Below are 18,892 nucleotides of genomic sequence, written 5' to 3' on the forward strand. Positions count from 1 at the left end.
TCTTGATTTTACATATTATTTTCAGACTTGCTTATTTTAGCACGTAAAAAGTTGTAAAATATCAAGTAGTTTTAAGTACTTTTTACTCTATCATTGGATTTTGTGTTCATATTTGCCGTGAAAATTTTGTATTCTGGTTTGATTCATTTTGTGGCAAAGTGTGCGTTTCTTTTAATTAAGTATTTCAGTCACCGGTATCTCGTGAATTTTCATCCAAATGTTACGGAATAAATTTCGGTTTGATAAAGAAAAGCGCAAATTTCACTAATTAACATTTTTTGGATGCAAATTTTATTTTTTATACTCCCCCCAATTATCATTTTACGGAAATAAGCTGTCATAACTCAATATCTCTATTTTTCACTAATATTTTTTCGTATATTTTAATTTAATTTCGGAAAAAATCAATCACAGAATTTTTATACCCTTCGGAACTATCTTCTGAAACATCTCATTTACTACCTTGACGGCGCTTTTTCCCAGCTGTGAAAATGTTTTTGGCTCGGGAATTGGCGTAAAATTGAAAAAAAGTTTAGCTTGTAACCCCTCCATTGAATTGGTATTTCGGTTTGGTTGCTGAAGAGATTGTCTACGACTGTATTTTAGCAGTATGCTTGTATAAACGATAGTCGCGTTTGTTTGTTTGTTGTTTTTATTTTAAAAAAATTCAGGGGAAAGGTCGTCCGATCGCTATTGAAGCGCACCGGCATCTTAGACACCACAAATGATGGAAGATCATCTACAGATGAACGAGATGACCCATCTCAATTTACCAGACCGGGATCGGTCAAGAAGTGCTTCACCAGCCGATTCTCTAGCTTCATCGGTCACCGACATCTCTATGTTACCGATCACGGGCAGGCCCGGAAGACGGCGTGATGAATATGTAAGTTTATTATTACGTACAATATGTAGTTCTTTCTAATCTCTATTCACCAAGTGTGTGATAAAATACCATGTATATTCAGTTAGAAGGTGAAGTTTCCATCATAAATACTATCCCTTCAATGACTTTGTCAATTATTCAGAAAAATCCCTCTATTTTTCATCAATTCAACGTCATATTCATCATAAAACGTGTGAAATTTCTATATTTTAATCGATATCTCACGGATAGTCAGTGCCGGTCATTTGAATATTGATGTCGAGTTATTAGACATATGGACCAAGTTAATTTATGTATAGTACGAATTAAAAGTGGAATATTTTTTGAAAAAAAGCTGAAACTTTCGTTAAAAATTCGGTTATCTCCGAGATTTATGTACAATAATTTATATAAATACGTAGCAGAATATTTCTTATCAATTATGAGTTTGATTTATGCGTTCTATGATGGATATTAGAGTATATTGTGTCAGTATATGATAATATATTTATCGAATACTGTACTATATAATATTTGAAGAAGCGGAGAGTATTTGACCTGTTTCGGAGACGTCCATTGGAAAGAAGCCAAAGTGGAGTCGTGACTGAGAAAAATGAGGAAAGTTAATGTGTGAACACATGAAACATGTCAATGAACTGTTTAGATTCTTTTAGTGAATGTTTGTATTTTTTTTTCTGGTGCAATGAGAGTTTTTTTTATACTTTACCTGAAATAGTGGAATTTCTCCTTGATGTGATATGGAGTTAGAATTACTGCCTGGCAAACATTTTACTCAGCAAGCATACATTGTTATACGGTGAAACGAACATGAAGTATACGAGCGATAAATGTTAACGATATCATTTTGATTTGGCGATGTCTCACAGCCAAAAATGTTTACTCAGTTTTAAATTTTTGAATTTCATTCAGAAATAATTCAAGGTCAGCTCTACTACGTGCTCTATTTATTAGCATTTTTTAATGATAATTTCATCTTAATAGTTCTAATTTCCGATTTTTTAAAAAACTTAAAATTTCAGCATTATATGATGAATTTAGGGCCAGCCATTATCATGAGTTTAGCTTTTACTGAACTTTGATAGTTCATTTTAATGATGATTCGGGAGACATTTTGGAGACATCGACGCAAAAATTTTCATATTAATTTTCTTCTTCCTAAAAATTGTTTTTTCTTTTCCTAAAAATTGACGTTTTTCCTAAAAATTGACAGTTAAATAAAAAAAAATGTGTTTCACGCTTTCTTATAGTTAGCATGATTACGTGCCGTATACTACGGATGATGTTATATAAATTGAGGAGACATAAAATGAAGATTGGCTCTCAAGATTTTAGATCTGTGGACTTGATGTCAGACAAGATTCTTTTTATTTGACTATACCTCCCTTACAGTCCAGTTTTAAAAGATGATCTTTGATCATTATACTTGCATGATAAGGTGATTAGCTCTTCTGAATGACTTAGGCGGTGATATGATTCTCTTTATAACAATTTAGATTGGATGCCATCATATACTTGAAAAGGAAGTACACAGTAGAGGTACTCAAACTTAAATACATACAATCTCTGTGCTGTCTCATAAGCTGTTGTTATTAATTTACGCTCAGCTATAGGAAAAACTTGAAGTCTTGGAATGTACGATTGTATACTAGACATCAATTGTTTAATTGTCATGAGACATTTTCATGGAGGTGAACTAAAGACGAAAGAATTTGGAATAAAACTATAACGCGTTTTTTCAACTCTTCATACGATCAATAGTAATACAAATACAAATGCAAAGCCACAACAGGCAAAATGCTCAACGAGGTGGCTGAGAAAAAGATGCCCATTCAAGTATGGATGTCATATATTACTAAAATACAGAAACCCAATTAAAAATGCAATAAAAAAAAATTATAAACAATATACATATATACATGACAAAAAAAAAATTATTTATGGTTGTCTTATTCTAAGTAGGGATAGCTTCTCGATTTACCCTAACATGTTTATCGTATTTCTGAATAGGTGTAAGTTGTAAAAATAGGTGTATAACTGTTTTGAATTTTCTCGAAACAGCTTTATTATTTTTTAATGTAAAAATGACGGCAAAAGAAAACGCAGTTGACTTGACCAACGAATATCAAAGATATGTTTAAGAGCGTAGAAATCTGTTATTTTTAAACTTTTTTTCTAAGTTCAAAGTTAAGAATATATAATATTGATATTTCATAAAGATGTAATATGTACTGAAATTGTTACCAATTTTTAGCACATTAACTTGAAACATCATCGAAGGTATTTCGATCAATAAAATCTATGTAAGACATCGTAATCTATTATCTTGGACATGGAGAGCGAGAGATAACAAAACAATCCAATTATTTCTTTAAATAGTGTCAATACTTGGTTCGTATCAGGTTTTTTTAAATGAAATTCCAGCATTGTTAAGCTTGGTTTAGTGTTAAGTTTCGTTCATCTAAGTTGAATAGAAAATTAAAAGGTGCTAAAACATTTCTTTACTTCGATAAATTGCTGACAAAAAATTAATTTGTCATGTGTTGCAAGTTTATCCGTCATAATAGGAACAGATGATGTTCATAATTCGATGATGAACGTTTCGAAATAGAAACGAACGAGAGATAAAGCTTTTCACAAGATATTCTCCCCCTGCCCATTTTTCTTTTAATTTTTAACTTTTCCTGCGCTCAATCTTCGAACCGTCGTTTTCTTATCCCAAATGCTGATCTGCCCTTCTATTTCTTGGTCAGCAGCCAAACTTTCGAAAGCCGGCACGGCATTTCATTTTCTATTTCGCGAGTGGGAACTGACTCACTGTGAGATGTCTCAACTGCCGCGAGAGGACCTAGGGATGGGATCACATCAGAATGTCAAATGTGCCAAAAGAAAATGTGCCGCACAAGCTCACGTTCTGATGTGCGTATGGCTTTTCCTCCTCCTCCACTCGACGAACGTATAACCTGTGACCTATATGCGAGACAAAACTATTTTCGGAAACGAACAGCAGTTGTCTTTTCGAAGCAAGAGTTGACTGATGTTACATCGAATAACACCTTGGAATGCACTTCAAGAGCAATTTATGTATTTCACGAGGAATTAAAAAATATATATATAATTATTAAAAAAAAAAGTATGGACCACGACTTAATAATCAGAAAATAATTAAAAAAATGATTAATTGATTTCGGATGAATGAAAGGAAGGCGAAGAAAGCATTTTTTATAGCGATCGGTTCTCATGAAGGAAGAGGAATAAATCGTAAAGATTTGGTGCCATCTGTTGCCGCCTCATTTGCAAAGTCAAATGCTTTTCTGGGCCCAAGCCAACAACTAGAAAATACTTTCCTTCGAAAGAAAAGAAGATGCGGGGAAGAGTAAAAACTGTTTATTTTATTTTCCAAGACAGGAAGAGCATCTCTCTTTGAACTTGTCCTTGAGTCATTAACTAGCACTTGCACGTACGGTAGGCACTACACAAAAAAATTGGTACAGTGCAATAACTTTTCAACGTACGAGTTACGCAAGGTCGACCCACATGTTTTAGAGGTATATTCTACTCGTATACAGTACAAGCGGTCCCAAATTGTTTGCACAGTGGATATCTCTGCAACCGTTGACTTTAGAAACATACTTTCAATTAGATAAAGTTTTCAAATGACGGGTGTGGTTACGCAAAATTTCTTATTTATCGAGGGGTCGTTTACATAAAAATAGAAAAATTGACTTTATATGTAGACCCTGCGTGCTGAAATTTCCCTACCTCCTAACACGCATATTAGGATCGGAGACGTATGTGCGGGAGGGGGCGTGCCCCTACCAGACGATCGCAAATTAATTTTTTTTGATGCTAGGAAATATTTTGAAAAAAAAATTTAAAAATTTCGGAAGAAAATACCTTTTATATATTATTATAATCCATTTCTATTAATTTCAATGCTATTTGAAGGCTAAGAACTTAAAATTGCTTTTTAAGAAATTCATTGCTACCCACATTCTAAGCTATATATGCTAAACTCATGACCCGCAGACTAAATGCAGCCGTCGGGGTTATCTGATGTGGCCCTTCACCTCAAACCTAATTTTGTAAAAATGAACTAAGCGCGGTACATTTAGAGATCGCTTAAGTGACCCGTGGCACAATTCCAGAGCATCTAAGTGGCCCGTGACACATTTTCAGATCACTCAAGTAGGCTCATTAAGAGATCCCTTGAGTGACATATGGCACAGTTTTAGAGCACTTAAGCGGCCCCCAGTGCAGTTGTACATCATTCAAGTTACCCGTGGCGCATTCCCAAATTACTTAAGTGATCCGCGGCATAATTATGGATCATTTGAGTTACGCGCTGCACAGTTCCAGAGCACTTAAGTGGTCCGCGACACATTTCTAGAGCACTTAAGCGGTCCGCGACAGTTCAGGTCCCCACAAACTAGCGAAAGGTTTTTCTCGTTTTTGGCACACCGAGTGAGATGGCATCAAGAATATTTCATATTTTTATAAAGGGTGGTTGATAACGTAAGAATCATTCAACCCCCCCCCCCCCCCATCGAAAGTCAGTAAACCTGGAAACACCTCCCACATCGATGCTGACGTAATACTTGAATGAACCCTTAACAGGAATATGAGTCCCGGGAAAAGGGATGTGTTCTGAGTTCCCTACCAAGCTGAAAAAAGTGTCTGCCTCTCAATTCATGTACGAACTCACGAAAATAACTGCATCAAACTCCATTATCACGAGGTCAGACCCATGCATTAAGACGTATCAGAGTGCATGCATTTCATTTCATATTGATGAATTTTAACTCCAATAACATGCAACTTTTTCAAAAATCACCAAAATTTACCCATATTTTGTGCCATAACAATTTTTTCAAACAATTTTAATAAAAAAATCCTCGCTTTAGAGCAGTGGTTCTCAACCTTTTTTTGACTCGTGGAGCCCTTTTTAGTAAAAAAATTCTATGGCGGAGCCCCGTAGGCCCATTTCTTAATTATTCATCAAAGTTACTGATTTATTTTTACTATTTAAAAATATTTCTAATTATATTGTTTTAGCTTTACTGTTTTTTTTTTATTTTCCTCAAGCGGCCGCGGAGCCCCTGGAGAGTGCACAAGGAGCCCCAAGGACTCCGCGGAGCACCGGTTGAGAACCGCTGCTTTAGAGTATGTAACATCATACTGTTGAGAGACACGCAAAGTTTCAAGTCATTTGAATGAGTGGTGTTCCGAAAACATGTTCCTTATCTAACCAAAAACTTAGTTTTGAGAAAAGAACATTTTAGTTGAAAAAATTAATATTTAAGAGAGAGAAGCCAGCAGTTTATATTAAAATTTTACAACTATTTCTATTACAGGGTAGAACAAAAACTTGACACAGTTAGACACAGAAAATTTCATAGTATTTGAAAATTGAAAAATTGGAAAATGTGTTTTTTGGAAAATTTGCGTGTACACCAACCCCCTCAAACAGTCTCACCGATTTATGAACTTCGATACCACTCACTTTATTCGGACGATACATTTCATAGATCGGGCGATTAATTTCTGTTACATTTCTTATGGTCAAGAAGCGAACAACAGACCCTCTATCATAAGCAGTGACGGGCAGCTCGACTTTCTTCAACATTTCCATCTTATGATACGAAACGCACACACTGCCGACATCATTGATTCAAATTCAGTCTGTTTATTCTCAACCTGGAAGACATCGTAAAAAATATTAACCTGCGCTTTATGAAGGGCATACACCGGGCCGCAACTGGGGGGTGGTGAAAATTTCACCTCTCTTCCAACATCCCAAGGAGGAGCCAAAATGCATGATTGCCCGGGTGACTAAGCATCTAGTTGCGGCCTTGGGTATACAGCAGTGGTTCTCAAAGTGTGCATCGCGGCTTCTAGGAGTGCCACCAACCTTTGTCAGAGGGGATTCGAGGCGAGCTGGCGTATTGATTTTGTGCGACTATTTACGCTTCGAAGTGGTTCTTTTATGAGTGACAATATATCTACTAAACTATTCTGGGGAGTCACAGAAGAGACATGAATTGAGCAATAGAGCAACGGGTGACAAAAGTTTGAGAAATACTGGTGCAGGGTGCATAGTTATCGGCACGCACCGGAAATTACTGGCGAACCGTTGATCCCAGAGGCATACTTCCAATCAGGAAAAGGTATCCAAATAACGTGTAGACCTCAGATACGTGATTCATATTGCAAGGGGTTGTATATTTATTGAAATAAAAAAATTAACTTTTCATAAGACACCCTGTCCAAAAAAGGCTTTTCCACCCTGGGCTCAAGAGAGACAGGGAAGTAAGTTTTAAACTGGTGTTTTGTGACAGGGTGTCCGTATGAAAATTTAATTTCTTTATTTCAACTATACAACCCCTTGCAATATGGATGACGGATTTGAGGTCTACACGTTATTAGGATATTTTTTCTTTTCCTCATTGGAAGTATGCCTTTAGGATCAACGGTTCGTCAGTAATTTTGCGGCAATGGGACTTAGCTATGAACCCTGTATACCATAGTCTCCCAAACTTTTTGTTCCATCGCCCCCTTCATCAGAAATTTTTTCCTCTCATCGCTCCCCAACTCAAGTAAACCCATAGGATCCTATGTTAAATCAGTAGGTTCTATCGCTCCCTTGGACCATTCCGTCACCCACCAGGGGGCGATATTGCCCACTTTGGGAAACACTGCTGTATACTGTCAAACAGTCCCTACATTAAATAAATCCTTTGCATTTTGGGTTATAAAATCACAGGATGTCTATGTTACTGCAAAGCCCGAAGTTGGTCACCTCGCGAAGTGGGTCAGCCCAGTTGACCTGGCCAATGCCTGAAATTTATGCCTATATATCGATCTCTATACATCCCTATATCGATCGCTATGATTCGGAGTCATCCCCGCGTTGGCGTATTTTTTTGTGATAATTATGGCCATTTATCCATAACTAACTGTAATTATTATGGTAAGCTATCGCAACCCTAACGATCAAAGGAATCTGAATATTGATATCTTAGTGATAGATTTTTATAGGGATGCATAGGGGTCCACTTATGAGGGAAGGCTACAAAGTCCGGCGAAAGCCCGGATTTCGGACATTTGCCGGGTCAACTAGGCACCTTTGGGCTTTGGCAGTAGCATCTATAATTCAAGTTGACTGATTCTGAGCTGTCTACGGCCTTAACTTACCCACCAGAAATTATGAAACATTTGGAATTGTCGTTTATGTTTTTCATTCGCTTTAGAAAATTCTGTCACTTTACTGATTGAAAAGTGCGCAGAAGTCGTCGGCAAGGCGACGTCATCAAAAGAAACTGAAATAACTTTTCGATCGATTTTTATACGATATTTCGGTCGATCGCATATAAAAGGAAAAGAAATAGACATTTAGTTCCCCCTTACTTGATCATTAACCTGAAGGATAAAAAAAATGACACGATATTTAGTAATTTATCTATATTCTGTGATGAAACATTGGTTCTGCGTATAATGAATTTCAAACGAGAAATTTTTGTGCAGAGGCAGCGAAAATAAAATTTTATTTGTTTTGTGTTCAAATAAGTATTATAGTGTATTCAAAAACTTATCATAGACTACATCTATAGATAAGTAGTGATTTTATGATGGCATAATAAAATTTAGACTACAACACCACTATGTTGAATTTCGTGTGGTGTCGCCATCTAGTTTGTTCGGTTCAGACGTAAAACGTCTCATAACTTTGAAATATTACTGTATTATGTTTTGACATTTGGTTTTTCTGTTCGACATCTCCGATATAGACCTTGAAAATTATGATTCTAGACAGCTCTCTTCACAGCTGCAGGAAATTTAATTCGGATGGTGGTTTTTACACCTACCAGGGCCGCAAAATTTACTCCCTCGCAAAGGCCAGTGTCCATTTTGGTAGCCCCTCTCGCCTCTCCCTAATTTTGAACGAGAAACATTATAACATAATGACGGAGCTGACCGTGTGATCTAATGTGTGTGCATATATATGTATTCACCAATGTATTCTCCCCCCCCCAACCTTTCATGTTTATCTGCACCTATGTTCCCCTAGTTAAGGCCCTGACAACAGGGCCGTCTTAAGAGCATGATAGGCTCTCGGGCCAAGTGGTTTTCCTGAGGCTCTACCTGATAACTTCTCGAAACATTCAACTACTTCTTGTTTTTCTGAGGCCACTCTTCTCTTGAGGTCCCCGGGCCGTGATCGGGTGGGCCCATGCGTTAAGACGGCACTACCTGACACCTACCTCTGGTTATGCCAGTTTATTTTAGGATGAATAATAGTTCTCGTACTATGGCATCTGTCTAGTTCAGTGTCTTCCAACCCCATGGCCCCCACAAGGGCAGGGCTGACAGGGCTCCAGCCCTGGGGCCAGGGACGATTCTGACAACTTGTTCGAATTTATTCCACTGGCGTTTGGACGCAATATTACGTCCTTAATCGTAAAGTGGTCAATGTGTCACCGATGTGTTTTATTGCAGAGTTTACGCCTCAATCTTTCATATTCGATCACATATTCCATGACGAAAAATGCTTGTTTAGGCGTGTTCTATGCTTAGAGGAGGTATAAGAGGTAATATATCTTTTTATATGGTTCTATCATGCCTTAAAGTTTGTCCCACGAATTCAGAAACACCCTGTATAAAAATCTAACATCATTTCTGGAGAAAATACTACCTATGGTGTTTGATGTATGATACAAGACAGAGAGCAGAGACGATTAATTATTGATCACTGGCCCCAATCATAGTATAAGAAAGAAATTATACGTCTATTTTCCCACTGTGACATACGCGTGCATACCTTCAGAAATTTACCTAAATACCTTTAAACTTGAACTAGTGGATGATTTGGATAAACCCAGGGGCCGTCTCAAGAGTATCATGGGACCCCGGGCCAAGTGGTTTTTCGGAGGCCCTACCTGGTAAATCCTAGAAAATTTCAACCGGACCTCATTTTTGTGAGGCCCCTCTTCTCTTGAGACCCCCGGGCCGTGCCCGGGTGGGCCCATGCGTTAAGACGGCACTGGATAAACCAACCACGCAAGGGAAAACTTGTATAGATTTGACATTTGCAAGAGGTATTCAAATATTTTCAAAGCCATATGTATCTTACTTCTCATACCACTACCCTGTATTCAATAAATATCAGTTGTTAATGAATTGAACGATTAAAAAAAATTGTGTAATTGAAATTTACTATAAACGATTTACGTTTTCACAAAAGTAACTGCGTCGGCCGGAAAGTAGTTGTCGGCCCCGATGCAAGTCTAATTTCGGGCCCCGCCACCGCATTAGGAATGCCAAGTGGGTCCAATGAGTCTGGGTTCGACCTCCATCGCACTGTTAGGAAGGAAATCCACAGCCCCCGTCAGATGCCACCAGAGAGTTGCCCGAGCGCGCTTGCGTTGCCAACACCGCTTCGCGGCAGTACTGCCAACACCGGCTATAGTAGCTGCTATAGCTGGTGTTGGTACTGCGCGTTGGTTTTGGGTTCGGGCCCAGCGTTTTTTGGTTTCATTCTCTTTGTCATTTTGTGTTTTACGCATTCGTGCCCAATTCATTTTGTGTTTTACGCATTCGTGCCCAATTTTTCTTATTTTGGTTGTAGTTTCCACTCATATATCGCTCATATTTATTAACGTGGGATGTGTCTGGCTTTTCTACTCATATATCGCGACATTTTGAAAAAAATCGGAAAAATGCTGACACTTTTTTAAATTTACAGCCTTGTAACTTTTTGAGTGTTCGAGATAAAAACTCAAACCTCAAAATGAGTATAGCACACACACACATATACTTCTCTTCAAAACACCACTTAGTTCACTAGGATTGGATAAGTATTTTCTGAGATATGATCCCGTTTATAGATACGTGTCAAATCCAAAAACTCGAAAATCGTTGGTTCAATTTGCGCATGCGCAGTTCCTGACGTCAGGCTGCCACAAATATCAAAATAGTACTATGCACAAATTTTCATCTTTCTTCTTTAAAATGAGGCCAAGATGGCAGCGCTATGTCTATTTTTAATGGAGTTACTGAAATTAGAAATTTCAATAACTCCAAACTTTGTCAAACTTTATAGTTTGACAAAAACTGTCGTTCATTTGGACGCGATTGCCTCCTCACACTCGGCATTGATTTTAAAGACTTTTTCGCATCAAAAAATATTTAGTATACAGAATACATACTGTATACCATAGAGGAAAGAATAATATAAAAATAATATAAGAATAACATAAAAAAAAATGTAATCGTCCCAGGGCTGGAGTTCTGTCAGCTCAAGGCCCCCCCCCCCGTAAAACGTGGGGCGGACATGGCCTTAGCCAATACCCTCTAAAGAGGGTGTTGTCGAGTTCTTTAGGGGGGTGTTGCCCTAGCCCTGGGGCCCCCAGGACGATTCTCATCATTTTATGGGCGGTATATTTCAGTAATACGTGTTTGTTTTTTCACGCGTTAAATTAACTAAATAGGGGGCCCGTTACCTATCTAACCTGTTATTCCACCAAAAGTCCCAGCCTTGGAGTCCTGCTTCAGGATGGGGGGCCATGGTGCTTGACACCCAACAGCTCTAACGCAAACCACACCCAAATACTGTGGATCTATCAGGATGGTATCAGATGGCAGGGCCGTAACTAGAGGGGGCAACTGCCATGGGCGGCAAAAATCCTAGCTACGGCCCGGACAGAAGGTGCTCGAGCACCTCAGAATTGATTCAGAAATCAAAATTCCTCATGTGCAGCTTAAGACGAGCTCCCATGGGCCTGAAACACTTTCAAAATGGACCGGATCTGTCATAATGATGAACGAAACAAAAAGGCAAAATAAACAGTTAAAAGAAAAAAAATTATGAAAATTGCATTTTATTGGAGCTTCATATTATTTTAATTAATCATATTCCCACAGACATTAATGGGATACATCGAATTTTTAAAATAAATTGAAGGCACTGAACTAAAAACTTATGACGAGTTGAGAGTGAAAAGTGATTTACCCCTTTCAAAAATAAATTAAAAATATAACGACCCCTCTCTCTTATATAAGGATAAAGTTTTATCTCTCCCCATTTTATATATATATATATTGGATCATGTAGATTACCTGAAGACGCATTAAACAGTCATGGTGCTTAAATTTATTTAGTTATTAATATTTTAAAAGTATTCGATCCGGCAAAACACGTGTTAAGTATAGGGAAAAGAGCGTTTTGTTTGGGCTTACTTAATCAGTCCATAGGGTTGTGCCACAACGGCTTCAATTTTTCCCAAAAGGGGATTATAACCTCCTTGACTCTATACAGTATAATCGTGCAGAAACATACGACAATCGTCTTTTTTGAAAAACAACGTTATCATAATCAACGTCAATTTTGTCAACAACAACAATCAACTTTTGTCTGAGAGACTATTTGGAAAGTCTCTAATGAAGATAAGCTTGACAGTGGTGGTACGGAATCTCTTTTCTAACTGTATTAAAGTACTACCACCTAAGAATATAATTTCGAGAATAGACCATGTGCTCTTTCGGTGTTGCAACAAATTATTCACGTTATGCTATCCTAACTACCCCGACACACTTCCTAATGTTTTTTTTCTTTTCAAACTGTGAGCAAAATGAACTTGAACCTTTCACTGATAGTCTCTTTTTGAAAAAAAAACCCGATGTGGTCGGGTGAGAGACAAACGCGATTAAACGCGCGTTTTTTTTTCTAATTCAGTTCATCTAACTCTTAGCTTAACCGACGAAAGGGGATCTAATTTTAGAGGCCAATATAACTACGCACCATCTAAAAAAAGGATGACGCTTTTCCTTGGCAGACAAAGGACGTGACGGTACTCTCTCTTCAGTCTGTGAAATGGTAACTAAATAGTTCCGCAGACAACGTGGGCTACTTGTATGCGCAGATTTGCCTTCTTGACATTTTGACGCAATCAGACACATCGTCAGTTCGATGTCTTAGGATTCTAGACATTGGCTGCAGTCCGAAGTTTTTGGAATGACATGTTTCGATGACTGTACCTGTGACATCCTCACTCTTGGGATAAGTTTTCATGAGTTTCGGAGATGATCGTAACTAATTTAATTCCTCATCCCTCTTTAGCCATTTAACTGACAAACAAACAGAAGTCGCTAAAGCCCCTTTAACATGCCATTTTTTATGACGTAGGCTTTCTTCCGATTTTGGGAAGGTGCAAAATAAGGCCAGGTTCACACCCGCAAAGGCATTCTGTAGTGCAAAAACCGGTTTTGAGGTGTGGCTATCACAGCGCGGGCAATTTTAATGGGCAATTTTCACACCCAAAACTGGTTTTTGAACTGCGGAATTCTGCGGAGTTCTATGGGTGTGGACCCAGCTTCAAGGGGATAAGAAAATGTGTTCCATTGGGACATCATCTTTATAAAATGTCTGGTTTTTTTGCCATTGCTAAAATAAAAAAACTTCTATCAACGAGAGATCTCATCAACGCCGGTTAGAGTAGCCCGGTCGATAAGATACTCGCCTAAAGTACCAAAGGATGTTTAGAGGTGTCGCGAGTTCGATACCCGGTTCGTCCTTGTCAGAAAACTTTCCTGACACAGGGGTACAACAGATACGGCGACATGACCACAGAGAAAATTGCTACCGCAGGGAGTCCCCCATCTCGAGGGGTTAGCGCACCAACTTCTCGATGAGTATAAAAAACAAGCCTGCCGTTCGGAATCGGCAATAAATTGTAGGTCACGGTCTAATTAGCCCTCGTGTGAAGAAAATGACCGTGGTGCGACAAAAATGATCAAATGATGAGTTAGACCGGTTACCAGTCGCTTGCAGCCAGTTGATGTTTGAATCACTTTCTAAGCAAGGGTGCTCAACTTTTTTTACAAGCGGAAGACAATTGAGTGATTTAGTAACTGTTCCCGAGCATAACGAAGTTAAACAGCTAAGAATTTGAATATCATGAAAATTTTAGATAATAATTTAGGATTGTTTTTCCTGTTAAAAGCATTAGAATGTTGGAGAATCTGGAATTATAGATGTATTATGATCTACCTCAGTTAAAATAGTCATTGTTTTCATTGTGTTTAATACTCATAATAAGTCAGTCTTCTGTCGTTGCATCAGACGGCTGCATGAGGATTATCTAGGCTTTTGAGTCATCCCCGTAGGAGGATGAGAGGGCTCTAGTTCAAAGGATCGTGATGAGTCCTATTATTTTTGTATTTTTTAAACTACGAATTTATACAGGAAAGGGGGCTCGTAAAAATTCCTGCCCTAAGTGCCCGACAGAGATCCCAGCCTGGGTACCTGATAGGGTCCTATGTTATACCCGTAGCTTCTATCGCCCCCCTGGACCTTTCCATCGCCCACCAGGGGGCGATATTGCCCACTTTGGGAAACACTGCTCTAGAACCTCTCTAAGAGGTAATGCTCTGATAGGGCTCCAGCCCGTTGGCCCGGGATGATTCTTTATATTTTTGTTTCTTCACACTATAAATTCAATATAAAGAGGCCCGTGAAAAGCCTGTCCTAGGGGCCCGTGAAAGATCCTAGCCTATGGACCCTGATACCGAATGTTAAAGGCTAAAGTGAGCAATCTCCTATTGACTGTGCAACATTTTCATAACTAAGCCTGTGTGGTTCTCTTAGTATAAGCCATTACTTTTGGATACCTTTAGCACCGACACCCTGCCATCATTTTCTCACATTTCGGGAATGGAGGGGACCAGACTTACCGATGCCCCTCTCACTACTTCCTTGGTCTCACATCCCGGTTTTAAAGGGACACAGAACCATCTTTTTCCCATTCTTTCCCGCATGGAGGAAAAGACTGGTTTATTCGTGTTTCGAAAGAGATAATTTATACACACGTATCATTAAATCCAGGGCCATCTTATCGAGTTAGAGGAGTACCTGGGGGGGGGGGGTGTAAAAGTTTATCGCCCCCCCCTACAAGCCCAATTTATGTATCGAAAGTCTTGTATATTCATATTAATAAAAATCTTCCATTTGGGTCCTACGCGCAGGGCTTCTACTGGGTGGGGGGAGGTGACGCATATGAGTCTGGTGCCCCAAGCACTGGACCAGAAGAGGCACCGAATTCACACTTCTACCACACCGTCAATATTACTCGAACCGCCAAAATGCTTCTTTGATCTGCGGATTAAGTATCTAGTTGCGACCTCTAGACCTGACCTCTCCGCCTCACCCGTTAAAAATGTTGTATCCTATATTGAGGACAGGGAAAAAAGAGGGTGAAGGTACGAGCTTTGTTAACCATATTACATTTGTATAATTTTTTAGTGTGCCTGGCGAGGGCACTGTCGATTTTCGAATCCGGCACAGTGGTGGTCAAATGAAGTTGGTTTTCCGTGGTTCGAAACTTCGAAGCCTACGACGGTACAAATATTTAATCATTACACTTCTTCCATAGTTTGAAATATTAATTGCAGATTACAGATGGCACTATAACAAACTTTACACAGAAACAAACTAAAATATTTCTTTTCTAAATGAGGGTAAGCATTAAATTTCGTTTGGTCTTCTCAATGATATGGGCTTTCTTTGTGTGCATATTGATTTATTACGATATATGTAGAGTATGTTTCAGTAGATGGTATTATATGTCTTATGGGAAGTAGATTTAAATTTTTATAAGTTCGAATTTGAGAGCGAGCACTGCAAATAGTTTTAAAACATCTGTTTTGAATAGAACAAATAGGTGGTAGATTTATCTTGTAATCGCCTCCCCAGATGATGATACCATATAATTGACAATTGAAAATAAACCCACGCATAGTATATTTCTCTCAGAAATTCTGCTGCTACATTTTGTTTGAGACAATCGAATTTATATACGATAAAACGTAGTTTTTTAGCTATTTCCAGTGCATGAAGTTTCCATTTTAGATTGCTACTAATATAAAGTCCCATATATTTGATATTTTGTGCTTGCTGAATTTTTTGGCATGAGCAGTCGAGGTTCATCAGACATATTGGACTATGGAATTTTAGATTAAAATCAATTTCGGAGTAAATTAAATTCAAATGAATGACTTAAGTCTTTGGGGTTAAATTATTAGCTAGAAACCATTTTCTGATTAAGCACAGGTCATGAATTATTTGAGTTGTTAGTGTATTAAAATCGTTGTAAGAATATAACAGAACTGAATCATCGGCATAAGTTATCATAGTACCATGAATATTTAGTTTACATAAGTCGTTTATGAATATTATAAAAAGTAAGGGGGCCAAATTTGATCCCCGAGGGGCTCTTCTCTGTATAGTGTACCTCTAATTTTTCTCTACAGATTCGTAGATCGGAGTGATGGTTGCTCGTTTTAAGGAATCTGGAAATATAGCCGAATTATAAGATGTGTTAATAAATGTTGTTAGAAATTCCACATTATTTCGAGCAAATTCTTTAATAAGATATATACTGTTTCCATCGTAATCAGGTGTAGATTTCTTGGAGATGTTTAGAGTATTTATGACCTCAGTATTATCGATATCAAACAAAACAAAAGAATTTACAGTTGGATGTAAATAATTTTTGAATTCATTAGTATCGTTCAAAGCTAGATTACCGTTGTTATCTTTAAAATGGGCGTTGAATCGATTAGCTAGTTCCAAGCTGCCAGAAAAACACACATGCACAGCTTCCAGCACGGCCCAGGACTACCTGCTTATATCTCTTCATTGAGACACCGGCGAACGATGATCTGGTTAGTAGGAGGTGGTATAAAAACGTGTCGCGGGCCACTCAAGTGATCTGGGACAGTGCCGCCGTAGGTCACTCAAGTGCACCACGGGCAGCTTGAGTGAACTGGAACTGCGTCGCACACCACTCAAGTTATCTAGGAATGTGCCGCATGTCCCCAAACAAGTCATTTAAGTGATCTGGAACTGTGCCGCGAGACAATCAAGTCATCTAGGACTGTGCCGCGAGACAATCAAGTCATCTAGGACTGTGCCGCGAGACACTAAAGTGATATGAAAAATGTGCCGCGATACACTAAAGTGACATGAAAAATATGCCGCGAGAGACTCAAGTGATCTGAAAATGCACCGTGAACTATTTAATGTGCCGCTTAGTTCATTTTTACAAAATTAGGTTTGAGGTCACGGGCCCACATGAGGTCATGCCACATTTAGCCCGCGGGTTGAGCATGTATACCCTAGGACAGCGGTTCTCAACATTTTTGAACCGCGGAGCCCTTTTAAGCAAAATGTTCTATGGCGGAGCCCCACAGGCCCATTATTTAATTATTCATCAAAGTTACTGATTTATTTTTACTATTTAAAAATATTCACAATTATAATTTTTTTAATTTTACTGTTTTTATCGTTTTTATCTATTTTCCACAAGCGGCCGCGGAGCCCTTGGAGAGTGCACAAGGAGCCCCAAGGGCTCCGCGGAACACCGGTTGAGAACCGCTGCCCTAGGACAATGGTTCTCAGACTTTTGTCACCCACGACTCCCTTACCCAATTTATCAATTTGTGTGTGTGGTTCATCTCTACGGCTGTCCAAGAATACTTTGTTGGATATTTTCCCACATGAAAGAACCATTTCGAAGCATAAATAGGTAAATAGGCATACAAATCAATATTTCCGGCTCTCCTCGATGCCTCTGACAAAGGTTAGTGACGCCCTTATGAGTCGCGACTCACACTTTGAAAAACACTGCTCTATGGACTCTCTCCAAGATGTGCAGGGGCTGGTGAAAATACCAGAAAGAGTGAGTGATTTTTCCATGGAAACTGAGAGAGATTTATTTTATTTATTCTTTTCTCTCAGCAAAAATATAAATAACAATAATAAAACACGAAGCTCTTGCTAAAGGCGATTCAAGTTTTTTTCTTTCATACAATGCAGTCGTCCTTGAAGAGGAACACTATCATTTTTAGATAGTGGTCAGAAATAGAGCTCGGAACACGATTTTTCCGTCTAATGTGCGTATGCCTCATGAATGTGGTCCTTCCGGTTGACTTGTTTGAATGAATGTTGTATTTACAGTATATAATACATACACAACTGGTCATCGTAAAAGGGTCTACGTCCTGAATTATGAAGAAAATCGAAACGATATGCTTCAGTAGCAACATTTAATGTTAAAACTTTCACAGTATCGAATTATGCCCAACGTTCTTGGAATTTCGTTCCATCGTCTTTTTCTATCGAGAAAAGATATTGATGGGGAAACTCTTAACAACTGCATTTGTGATATTTATGATATATCTAATATTATATAAAAAGAAGTTTCACTAGCTTAATGAGAATTTTCCTCAACGAACCCAAATACAGTAAAACTCCATTATAACGACACTTCACAATCACGAGGAAAATTGCCGTTACAACCAACTTCTTTCTCCTTTATAAACGGATATCCAATTTTTTCACTGTTAGGTTATAAAATTGTAGAAAATTGCTGCTTCTTCTGTACCTCCTTCGAGGTATTTATTTTTTTTAAAAAGGTCATTGTGTGGATAAAACGCACGTGGTTTTGGTTTGGATATGGTATAAAATTAAGAAAATAAATGCCCAGTGATGTATTTAAAGAGGGGCTTAGCGGGCTATAGCTCAGGATGGCAAATTTAGAGGGGCTGCAAATTTGAGGAATGAGTTTCCAAGAAAAATTAGTAGAATTGGGGAAGAACCGCAGAATTGGCATAACCCTAAATAAATTCACCTATATCGAGAAAGTAAGGAACTAGGTCAGAGTGAGGCAAGAGTGACACCTATATATAGAAAGTTTGCAAGCAAGTGAGGGAACAAGAGTGATTTAGAAAGTTTGCAAGCATGTGTATGACCGAAAGAGTGATCTAGAGAGTTTGCACGCACGGGAGTGAACAAAAGTGACCTAGATAGTGTTAAAGCATATGTATGACCAAAACAACGATCTAGAGTGGGTGAAGGCATATGAATGACCAAAAAATGACATGGAGCATTTGTAAACCTGTAAATGATTAAAAAAATTATCTTTAAAGCAAGGAACCATGTCGGTGAGCTACCAA

At 38.4% G+C, this 18,892-nt stretch overlaps 1 protein-coding gene across 1 annotated transcript in view; it reads left to right on the plus strand.

The window, feature by feature from the left end:
• Window positions 1-586: 586 nt before the first annotated feature.
• The window catches only part of LOC149085542 (solute carrier family 2, facilitated glucose transporter member 1-like), a 72,704-nt gene continuing 54,398 nt past the window's right edge, over window positions 587-18,892 (plus strand). The window contains exon 1 of the mRNA XM_089233609.1: window positions 587-886. Coding sequence (XP_089089735.1) covers window positions 725-886 — 162 coding nt within the window. The 5' untranslated portion in view covers window positions 587-724. The remainder of the gene's footprint in view (window positions 887-18,892) is intronic.

This window comes from Pholcus phalangioides, unplaced genomic scaffold (genome assembly GCF_987345545.1).
Source record: "Pholcus phalangioides strain wild (caught in Gottingen) unplaced genomic scaffold, Ppha-v1.0 ptg000007l_1, whole genome shotgun sequence".
Lineage (NCBI taxonomy): Eukaryota > Metazoa > Arthropoda > Arachnida > Araneae > Pholcidae > Pholcus > Pholcus phalangioides.